The following is an 11,949-nucleotide window of genomic DNA, read 5'->3' as shown; positions in this document are numbered from 1 at the left end:
AATGGGCACTTATTAAAGGTCTAATAAATGCACATTTGTATCCATCATTCTACTGAGTTCTTACTCCCAAGATGTTCTTCCCTTTAGCAAACAAATAAGCAAGTCAGCAAAGAAAGAAAGAACAAACAAAATGTGGTGATCAGGGAAGCATTGAGGAGATGGATGGTGGCAGGTGGCAAGAGGACTATAAAAGTTTTACAAAATGTCTTCCTCTGAATATGTTTAGAGTCTTGCGTTCAAGCATTTATTATACACCAATAATGTGAGCAACACTTTACTTGACAAAGAAACAGAAAAGAAAGGAAAGGAAGAAAACAGAAGAGCATGAAGAGAAAATTTAGAATGGATTCTGTTCTTCAACTTCAAATCATCTGCTAATTTAAATTTAGGGAGGAGGGGAAAAAATTGAAAGAGAATAAGACACGTGTAGAAGACAGGGACAGAGAGAATTTCAGTCCAGTAAGCAATGTAATTCATTTCAATTCTACAACTATTTATGGAGCAGCTACGTGGGCCCATCACCCATTAATAAATTGGTTACAGAATTAAAACCAACCCAAAGGGAATATACTTCCTTCTTTTTCACAGACCCTCTTTGTTCTATTCTGCCCATGAGGTTTTCCTCCTCAAGAACCAGCAAATCCAACGACAGTCAATAGCAGGCATTACAAATCAGATTCAGAAAAATAAATCACCCCTTCTAAACTTCTTCTAGATATTATCTTCTATGTTTTGAGTATAATTGTATATAGTATAGACTATAGCTATGTATGTACACTTTCCACTTACATCTTTTATTTGCTTTTATAATGTCTTTCTTAAAATAAAACTGCTTTTAGAAGTTCTGCACAATTCTGATTTTTACCAAGTCAACCTACTTCTTCTCTCAAAAGGACAAACATAAATTGTCTAGTGAATTCCAGTCAATTTTTCCAGAAGAAAAAAAAATGCTCCAGTTTTCTCCTCTATCAAGACAGGAAGCACTTCCTGGAGATTAATCACTGTGTTGCCTTGCAAAATTGGGAAGGTTGAGAGAAATTAGTAAAGTAGGTTGTATCATCCTACTTTGAATTTGGAATGTTTGGAAATGGTCCTGCTGCCATTTGGATGAAAGCAAGGATGAGTCAAGCTGCGGGTGATCCAAACAAACACTGTCACTCTTTAAAAGCTGCGCTCCCGAGGTTGGACCTACAAGGAGGCAGGCAAGACAGCAAGGCATAGAGACAACATAGAGCTAAGTAAAGCCAGTGGAAATGAAGAGTCTTCCAATCCTACTGTTGCTGTGCGTGGCAGTTTGCTCAGCCTATCCATTGGATGGAGCTGCAAGGAGTGAGGACACCAGCATGAACCTTGTTCAGGTAATTAACACTAACTGACCTGGCCAGGTGGGGAGCTGCCAGAGTAAGCTGAAACCATTCTGTGTGTCTTAAAACCCACATAGAATGCTTGAGCTTACTGTGTAGGAACAGTTCAAGAATAGAGAGCTATAGAGTGTTGAAAGTGGAAAGGGTCTCATTATCACACCATTTGGGCTTCTCCTCTTATGGAGGAAGAAACAAAGGCCAGAAATGTTAGGTGTTTTCTTAAGATCACACAACACCATAGCAGTAGCAGCACTGGGGCTTAAGGCACATGAATAACAAGTGGAGAGTGGATGAACCATATCTTGCTTTGGAACAGCTTCAGTTTTTTTTTTTTTAATGCAACATAATTTTAGCTAAATATTTATGTTGCTAGTATCATATTATAAAATTTGGCATTATTTCAGCAAACTAGAGAAATACTCCAAATAGATTAAGAAAAGTGAGCAACTGCAAAAACTTACTATAAATAGATAGCTATAGTAAAAATTGTAAGAGTGACCTAAAAACTATACTTACTCTGTTAGAAATATCTAGAAAACTACTACGACCTCGAAAAAGACGTGAAACAGTTTGTTAGGAGAAAGGACAGTGGTCCTGTTGTTAAAAAAATCCGAGAAATGCAGAAGTTCCTTGGGTTGGAGGTGACGGGGAAGCTGGACTCTGACACTCTGGAGGTGATGCGCAAACCCAGGTGTGGAGTTCCTGACGTTGGTCACTTCAGAACCTTTCCTGGCATCCCGAAGTGGAGGAAAACCCACCTTACATACAGGTAATGGTTCAGAGGGGTTTTCACATAAGATTGGAATTTTATAAACTATATCATAGGAGAAAATAGCATCTGCTTCAATTTTTCTCCTACAGGATTGTGAATTATACACCAGATTTGCCAAAAGATGCTGTTGATTCTGCTGTTGAGAAAGCTCTGAAAGTCTGGGAAGAGGTGACTCCACTCACCTTCTCCAGGCTGTATGAAGGAGAGGCTGATATAATGATCTCTTTTGCAGTTAGAGGTAAAAAAAAAAAAAAAAAAAAAAAAAAAAAGCAAGACAAAACAAAACAAAAAACACATGAAATGTATCCATTCATCTATTTGGTGTTGTTGTACTGGAAAAGGCTCAAAAGGGATCCTTATTACATATCTTTCCAATAAATTTTTTTCCTACTAGAACATGGAGACTTTTACCCTTTTGATGGACCTGGAAATGTTTTGGCCCATGCCTATGCCCCTGGGCCAGGGATTAATGGAGATGCCCACTTTGATGATGATGAACAATGGACAAAGGATACAACAGGTTAGTTACACATCTCTCAGAATGATTTTGGCATTAATTTTTTTATATGTAGAAATCTGTTAATAACCAAGAATGCTCAAGAAATGAGATGTTCTGGATTTTCCAGTGGATCAGAGATCAGCAGAATATATTTTTGTTTTAATTATTATTGAAAATATTTTCAGATGCTTTAACAGTTTTCCTATATTGGTAAGCACAATATAGGAAATATCATTAAGTATTTCTTTAATGACTGGATCTTTGTGATCTAGGGGTAACTATTATTAAGAAAAATTTCTCATATCAAAATACAAACATTCAAGGGATAGTATATTGCACTGAATCTACATTAAAATGTGCTCTGGATGTTACTTATGTAATTTCCTCTACTTCTTTACTCTTCAAACCAGAAATAAGAATTAAATTTCAGAAACTGAGATTCTCTTTTTTTTTTTCTGGCTGAGGCATTATTTTAGTACTTTTAGGTTAAAAGAATTTTTATGGCCTCGTTCTGAAGGAAAAGACTAACTCCCAAATACAACGTTCAAACTGTTTAGGTAGAAGAATGTTTCTCAGTTCATAACTGTATGTTTTGGGGAATGACATGCAAAGTTTTCAAGAAAATCAGCTAAAACAATTAACACTACTTCTAAAAAAATAGGAAAACAATTAATACTATGTCTGAGGTTTAACTGGGATTTATAATGAAAATGTAAACCTCTGTAGGATGTACAAATGTGAGTTTAGTCCTGGATAGAATTCTTGATTGGTTGAGTTAACGAATTCTTGTAAAGAAACCTTCCTGCAAACTCTCAAATGAGATTGTTCCTAGCATCACAAGTTACACAAGTAATACTAGCAAAAGTAAGGTAGATTTACTTACTATATTGATCATAATTACCCAATGCCTCCCAATTTTAGCATTATGGGTGTTTTTAAAAATATGAAGGAAAAAATTTTGAATAAAGCCAGTGTTTATGTATTCTAAATCTGTTGTGTGACAAATGCTAGACATGATTGGGCATACTGTGTTTTAAACCAATTTTGCAAATCCTATGACATCTATCATTATTCATGTTTTTAGTCTCAATATGTACTTCATGATGATGAGGCTGAGACATTATCAATTAATATGAATATAGTTTCCTTTAACTGAGACTGCAAATGGCAAATGTAAATATATTAAAACAGTGTTTAGCTTTGCATTGACAAATGAAGGTAAATATCTGATATGCTAAGCAAGTGGGTTCATTCCATTCCTGAGTACAAGAAAAGGGATCTGGTTCTTCTGGAGTTAATATGCTTGTGAGGCTGGGGGTGGGTTTGGGGCCATGGGGGGCAAGTGGATGTAACTGGGAAATCAATCTCAAAGATTGATTTCAGGTATGAGTTTTAAAATACACTTAGCTTTCCATTAAGTGTGTAATTAGTCAATTGTTCATTTAACCAACAAACAAGGTATAAAAAGCCCTGTGTGGTTCCAAGAAGTAAAAACCAATACAATGCACAGCAGACCTGTATAATGCACATGTATTTAAAAAATAAGTAACTATTGTTCTCAATTTCTTAAATAGGGACCAATTTATTCCTCGTTGCTGCTCATGAAATTGGCCACTCCCTGGGTCTCTTTCACTCAGCCAACACTGAAGCTTTGATGTACCCACTCTACCACTCACTCACAGACCTGACTCGGTTCCGCCTGTCTCAGGATGATATAAATGGCATTCAGTCCCTCTATGGTGAGTGACACTGGGAAAATCAGCCATTGTAGTTTTGCAACGATGGTCTTCAGAAGAGCTTTCAAATGCTACATAAAGTATTTATGATTTAGTTCAAAGCACCGTGAGAATGTTTGGAAAGCATACAAATGGGCATATATTGAAACGTATCACATTTCCCCTAATGTTCCCTTTAGGACCTCCCCCTGACTCCCCTGAGACCCCTCTGGTACCCACGGAACCTGTCCCTCCAGAACCTGGGACGCCAGCCAAGTGTGATCCTGCTTTGTCCTTTGATGCCGTCAGCACTCTGAGGGGAGAAATCCTGATCTTTAAAGACAGGTCAGGCTGAAAAATTATATTTTCCTACCATTTTAATCCACAATGCTTAGAAAGGAAAACACGCAGAAACTTGATAGAGAGTCTTAAACATTTAAAACAAAAACGTTCTGAGCTTGGAATCTTCTGAGCTTGGAATCGTTTAGATCTGGTGCTGCCTTTTCCCACATTTTCCAAAAATTGTCAGGTTCATTTTTGAAGGCACAGGCTGATCTGGTTCTTAGCTTCTAATTGCTGTTTCCAAATGTCTTAAGTCACGGTTACTTTTCAAAAGGCATGAGTAGATCTTTCGAATAATAATTTTATTTTTACTTCCTTTAAAAATGACATCAGGATCAACATTACATTTAATCAAGTAATTTACTTACTGATGGATCAATATGCACATGACAAACATTCAAAGAACACAAATGAGAAGAAAACTAAAAATTTTAGTTCCCAGTTCTCCCTGTATTCATCCAGAGTCAAGACATTTTGTGCATCCTTCCAGAATCTTTCTACACATATACAAGAATATATTTATACAGCACATACACGTATACAAACACTGCCTAGCTTTTGGAAGAGGGTATAACACACGCACTGTTTTGCATACATTGCAGGTAATTAAAGCTTATGCTGGGCTAATTCATTTGCACGATAGAATAATTTTTCTTTCATAGAAGACATTACTCTGGAAACCTGTGACAGGAGACTCACTGCAGTCTTCTGAAGAAAAAGGAAAGAAATTTTCTAATGGCAATATACCTGATTTCTATCTGTCATCCAGCCTAGAAGATGAGAGAATGGGGAAAGCTGGGTGAGGCAAGACGGTGAGGAAAATATTCTAAAGGTGAAAGACTGTTTTTCAATTTACATTTCTTTTTACATATATTTTAGGCACTTTTGGCGCAAATCCCTCAGGAAGCTTGAACCTGAATTGTATTTGATCTCTTCATTTTGGCCATCTCTTCCTTCAGGCGTGGATGCCGCATATGAAGTTACTAGCAAGGACCTTGTTTTCATTTTTAAAGGTAATTATTATATCATCATTTGTTTAACTTGCCAAAGTAAACCCTCTCATAAGAAATTGAACAACACTTTAATTTTCCTTACTACAAGTTCTGGCTAGTACAGTAGTCAACGGTAATGAAGAAATAACCAGGGCTGATATTGTATTTATATTTCATAGATGATAAAAATAAAGACAAGAAGATAAATTACCCAGAGTTGTAAATTCTCTCATTTGACCTTAGTTCATTCATTCAGTCTGCAAATTTTTGTGAAAAGCCCACTGTAAGCTGGTGACTAAATCTAAAATTTGGGCTACTACTTTACCATGAAAATCAAAGATGCTAAAGTGTATTTCTAAAGCGAAAGGGCTTAACTGTTATAATTCAATATGATTCTGAATTATTTATATTTAACAGGAAATCAATTCTGGGCCATCAGAGGAAATGAGGTACAAGCTGGATACCCAAGAGGCATCCACACCCTAGGTTTCCCTCCAACCGTGAGGAAAATCGATGCAGCCATTTCTGATAAGGAAAAGAACAAAACATATTTCTTTGTAGAGGACAAATACTGGAGGTGAGATGCAAGAGAAACGACTTTGTATGGAGCCTCATTAGGGAAATTAGTTTCTTTTACTAAGGAAATACCCCACCCCAACCTTAGGCCTGCCTCTCTCTTAGTAGGAAGGATGGGACTTCAGACAACTGTGGAAAAGTTCTTACTTTAAAACAGCAGCACCTTAGGCTCTCCTGCTTTCAGTCCCAAGTGCAGCTGGCTGGTGCTTCCCTTGGTGCTGTCGCCCCACCTGCCTGGCGCCCCCTCTTCTCTCCTCAACCTATTCAAATCTTGCCCATCCTTCAAGTCCTGGCTCAAGTCTCATCACCTCCATGCAGCTTTCCCTCGTGGACTTTAGACCCATTGGGAAAATGTTCTGAGAACCCAGACCGCAATTTAGCATTCCCTTCCCATTGTCTTTTAGTTTGGCTCACTGTCTCACTGTGTGTTTGTCACTGTCTCATTGTGTGTTTGTTTTGTCTTCCTAACACTACCATATGATTTTCAAGGGCTACCTCTAACCTCACCCATTTGTTACCTCTACCTGATAATGATGGCACATTTAAGAGATGATGATCAATAGCAGTCCAGTTTATGGATACAACCCAACACTCACAGACAGGTTGATTCCTGGGTCATTTGGCCAGACTTTGAGACATCGAGGCTGACCATCTGATATCCAGCCAATGGGCTAAAAACACACTTACTGTGCTTTGCTTCTAATCCTAATCCCTTTTCCCAGGAGGCCACCGTAGAAGACTTAGATGTGCAGGGGAGGGGACAGCAGGTATATATGGGCCAATTGTGGTAGGGAATTAAAACTGCATTTTAGATGTTGATTCAATTCACTTTATATATTTGTTCACACTTTCATGTCTTTGTGACAGAAAGATGATTAAGGTTCTTTCTGTCCAGGCTTAAGAAATATGATGACAAACAGCATGTGCTACATACAGCAGGATGCTGCCTCTGTTCCGGATGGAGATATGGCTTTCAGAACTCTTTACAGTACCATTAAAGTCACATATTTCTATAGTCCCAAATATGCCTGGCATTTATTTGCAGTATTTATAAAGTTTAGTAAAATTCCACATTAAACCTAACATGATCTAAGATGTTCGGTAACATGGCCTCTATGCAATGCTGAGCTGTTTCTTTTACTTGGTACAGATTTGATGAGAAGAGAAATTCCATGGAGCCAGGCTTTCCCAAGCGAATAGCTGAAGACTTTCCAGGGATTGACTCAAAGATTGATGCTGTTTTTGAAGAATTTGGTAAGAGGATACTTACTGTGTTGGCCATAGAGCACTTGAAACATTTTATGATATCAGAGGGAAGAGGAGCATTGAAACTTTTTAATAACAAGTGTTTCTTAGGGCCAGTTCCCTCCTCAAAATTTTCATTCGCCTACATTTGTACTCATTATAGAACTACTTCACAAAATAACTTGTTTGGAACCATAAAGATAATTACACAAATCTCACTACTTTATCTTATACATGCATATCAAATCAAAGTGCTCCAGTGTCACTTACATCTCGAGCTAACATGTGAAGTCAAGCTCGACTTTCAGATTACCATGTTAGCATAAAAATCCCATCGAGTGGTGTGGCCAGGTTTAATGTTGGTTAGCTGGCCTTCTCCTCCACCCTATCTTATTGCTGCTACTAACTCCCAGGGAGATTTTTTGCCTGTCTTTCCTGAGTTGTCAGTCATTGCCCATGCCAGTCATTTGCAAATACTTACCTTTCCATGTGCCCAAAGTATAAAAAAGAAAAGATTTTGTTTTCTACTCAAGGTAAGGAAGTGGAGGCTGATGATCTTTATTGAAAGGTAACCTGATCACCATGTTTGCAGAGCACTAAAGGGTCCTCTGGTGTTTTGAAATAGTTGCTGTGCTTCCTAGGCTGCAATGCAGGGAAAAGGGAGGAGGATTTTTGGGGAAGAAAGAAATAGGTGATTAGAGTTTCCAAGCAAGTGGAGAATTTATCTGATCGGAAGCAGAATAACCTTGTAACCTGGAACCTGGCTGTGTTGTCAGACAGAGCTGGCACCGAGTGCTGTCTCCATTCTTCCTTGCTGAGTAACCTTGAGGAAGCATTGAAATCTGTCTAAATCTCAACTTGCTCAATCTGTAAATGGAGTTAGACATACAACCTCATAGGGTTGTTGCAGAAATAAATGAACATAAATTCATGTAACAAGCTTGGCATAGTCCCTGACATAAAGTAAAGCTCTATAAACACTTTCTATGTTTAGTTCTCTATGATTCTGAGTTTTGTATATTGTCAAATGTCTTTATTTGGAAAAATATCTTACTATTTACCTTGTCTGTATTTGCAGGGTTCTTTTATTTCTTTACTGGATCTTCACAGTTGGAGTTTGACCCAAATGCAAAGAAAGTGACACACACTTTGAAGAGTAACAGCTGGCTTAATTGTTGAAAGAGATATGTAGAAGGCACAATATGGGCACTTTAAATGAAGCTAATAATTCTTCACCTAAGTCTCTGTGAATTGAAATGTTCGTTTTCTCCTGCCTGTGCTGTGACTCGAGTCACACTCAAGGGAACTTGAGCGTGAATCTGTATCTTGCCGGTCATTTTTATGTTATTACAGGGCATTCAAATGGGCTGCTGCTTAGCTTGCACCTTGTCACATAGAGTGATCTTTCCCAAGAGAAGGGGAAGCACTCGTGTGCAACAGACAAGTGACTGTATCTATGTAGACTATTTGCTTATTTAATAAAGACGATTTGTCAGTTATTTTATCTTATTGTTGTGTTTGTTTGTTTCAAGGGCAAGTTGTTCTCATAATTTGGGCACTTTATGGGCTGAACATGCTCAGCCAGTAGACTAGAGTCTCCATGGCTTGGGGTTCACAATGGGTTCCAGAACTGCAGAGAATCTAACACTTGCCCTCCTCATGAGCCCTGCAAACAGGATGCTTATTTCTACCACCCAGACATTTTATGTGTCCTGACATACCTAAGGCAAAAAATCTAGAGGGGTTGTGACATTGTAGAGCAGGCTGTAGGAAAAACTGTGAAGGGAATCCTATAATCATAGCAAATTGCCTCGTTGGCACGTCTCATTTTACAGGGTGAGGAAATCAGACTTGTTTTTCATCTTTTCCTTTTACTTATAAATTCCCTCAGTGCAGGTCCCTCCCCTGACCTAGCAAGCAAACTTCCTCATATCTACCCTATTCACATGGTAAAATATACTCTTGTATTCATTTTGTATCTGCCTGTGCCTGGAGGTAAATGCCCATTGGCAAATGATGATTCTAACACCGGTTTATCATCCATAACTAATGTCTCTAGCACAATGCCTCGTACATGGTAAGAGCCGTTTTTAACTTATCCATTCATCTGAGAGTAATTTACAAATCATATTCCATATTCCAGGCATTATGCTAGGTTGCAGGCATAAGAATTTGAAAATAATAGACACAGGCCCCTGCCCTCATCGAGATTATAATCCAGCGAAAAGAACACGTGTAGATAACCACAAATATAAATACACAATTGTAAATTTCATAAGAGTTATAAAGGGAAAAAAGTAATAGGAGGATCTATTTTGAACCAGATGGTTTTAGAAGAACTTTTGAGGGAATGGCATTGAAGGAGGTTTTGAAAGGAGGTGTGGAGACTAAGAGGGGAGATGACGGCTTGGACCACATGGGCACACGGGAGAGTTAGGAATGAGAGTAGACTCTATAGATATGAGATAGATAACAGAACTTAGTGATGGATTAGATATGCAATTTGAGAGAAAAGGAAATGTTCCGAGTAAATCCTAAGTAGCTTGCTTGAGCATAAGAGCTGATGGTGACGGCATTTACTGAGATGGGGAAAGACTTGGAGAGAAGAAGGTTTGTGAAGGAAGGGCAAGAGTTAGGATGAATTTTTTATGTTTGCCCATTTTTGAAATGTGTTGGAGAAATTCAAGCACCCAAGAGCTAAAGGAATCTGAAATGCAAAAGAGACACACACATATATATGAAACATATATGTATATGGAAGGTTTCAACATTGAGATTATTCTTAAAGCCAGAAGTATGGGAGAGATCATATGGGGAGAGTTTAAGATAAAACTAATGAATAGCAACATTTAGTCAAAATTTACAGCATTTCTTTATTTTTAAAATTACCTAATTTTATTTATTTCTAATAGGTACTACCTTAGCCACAACACAAAATCCAAAAGTTAAAAGACATTATGCAATATAAACAATTTTCCTCCCACCCCTGTTTCCAACATCTAACTCCTTTTCTCAGAGGTAACCAAGCAGATCTTTCTTGAATCCTTCCAGAGCTATTTTATGCATACCAAGCATTAATATAATCTTTCAAAATAAAAATGGTACTATGCAAAATTACACTGTCTTGCTCTTTGATTTCTTTCACTTAATGTATCTTGGCAGCTATTCCACATTAGTACATGTAGAATTGCTTTATTCAATTTTTTTTCTTTAGGTGCACTTAATTTAATATCAAGAACACAATACAAAAGGCCCAAATACAATGAAAAAACACATTTGTCCATTAACACCAGTGATAATGCTCTTTCAGCACATGCCTGCCGAATGGAATGGGGATTTAATAAAGCTCACTCCTGAAAAAAATAACCCAGTGAGCCTCACCACAGCCAACATCCTTAAGCAATCTGGTTGTGAAATGAATGTTTATAATGCTTCAAACAGCTTAAACCTGAAGTTTGATACCACACCTTCACGTTTGCACAGTTCTCAATAAGATTATCTACGGTATTTACAACCATTCAAAGGTAAACCATTGATTAAAACCACATTCATTTAAGACTCAATAATTCCCATGAATATGTACAATTATTATGTATCAATAAAAAAGAATCAAGTAATATAGAGCCTCAAACTAAATGGTTAAATATATGAACTACTTATACTGACAACTAATATTTGATTTTCTGTGACTATTTAAGGTTGGTAGTTAGCAAATAATCCCTTTAAAGGCAAAATTCACCTCATTTGAGTTTTGACCCAGCAGTTCAACAACAATGATGAAGTTCACAGTCTTACTGGCAAAACCAATATGTTGAAAAGTCCTCATTTAACGTCTGGATAAGTTCTTGGAAACTGATTTTAAGCAAAGGGATGCATAAGGAAACCATTTTTACCATAGGCTAATTGATATAAACAAGAGTTAAATTTCTATGGCATATTTCTAAGTCACAAAAACATCACCAAACTTCTAACTAAAGACCAAAACACTTCTAAATAGTAAACACTGTAGGCCCAGCACAGTGGCTGACACCTGGAATCTCAGCACTTTGGGAGGTCAAGACGGGCAGATCACTTGAGGTCAGGAGTTCAAGACAAGCCTGGCCAACATGGTGAAACCCTGTCTCTACTAAAAATACAAAAATCAGCAAGACGTGGTGGCATATGCCTCTAATCCCAGCTACTCAGGAGGCTGAGGCAGGAAAATCGTTTGAACCAGGGAGGCAGAGGCTGCAGTGAGCCGAGATCGCGCCACTGCACTCCAGCCTGGGCGACAAAGTGAGACTCCGTCTCAAAAAAAAAAAAAAAAAAAAGGAAAAGTAAACATTGAAATAAATGCGAGTTATGCACACATTTAAGAAAAATTAATAAAAAGCAAGTAAGATATTTATTTACCTTCTTGTTCCAGTTCAGAGTGTTGAGTGGCTGGAGCCCATCCTGGCAGCTC

At 37.7% G+C, this 11,949-nt stretch overlaps 1 protein-coding gene across 1 annotated transcript; it reads left to right on the top strand.

Annotated features, from left to right (window-relative positions):
• The first annotated feature begins 1,131 nt into the window (after positions 1–1,131).
• Positions 1,132–9,004, top strand: MMP3 (matrix metallopeptidase 3). The gene is made up of 10 exons (XM_003828377.6): positions 1,132–1,358; positions 1,889–2,133; positions 2,226–2,374; positions 2,531–2,656; positions 4,210–4,374; positions 4,551–4,695; positions 5,572–5,705; positions 6,102–6,261; positions 7,411–7,514; positions 8,584–9,004. The coding sequence occupies exons 1-10, from the start codon at positions 1,254–1,256 to the stop codon at positions 8,682–8,684; spliced, it is 1,434 nt and encodes a 477-aa protein (XP_003828425.1). The 5' UTR covers positions 1,132–1,253; the 3' UTR covers positions 8,685–9,004.
• Positions 9,005–11,949: the final 2,945 nt, after the last annotated feature.

This window comes from Pan paniscus, chromosome 9, assembly GCF_029289425.2.
Source record: "Pan paniscus chromosome 9, NHGRI_mPanPan1-v2.0_pri, whole genome shotgun sequence".
NCBI lineage: Eukaryota > Metazoa > Chordata > Mammalia > Primates > Hominidae > Pan > Pan paniscus.
This window is presented reverse-complemented; position numbering and strand designations above follow the sequence as displayed.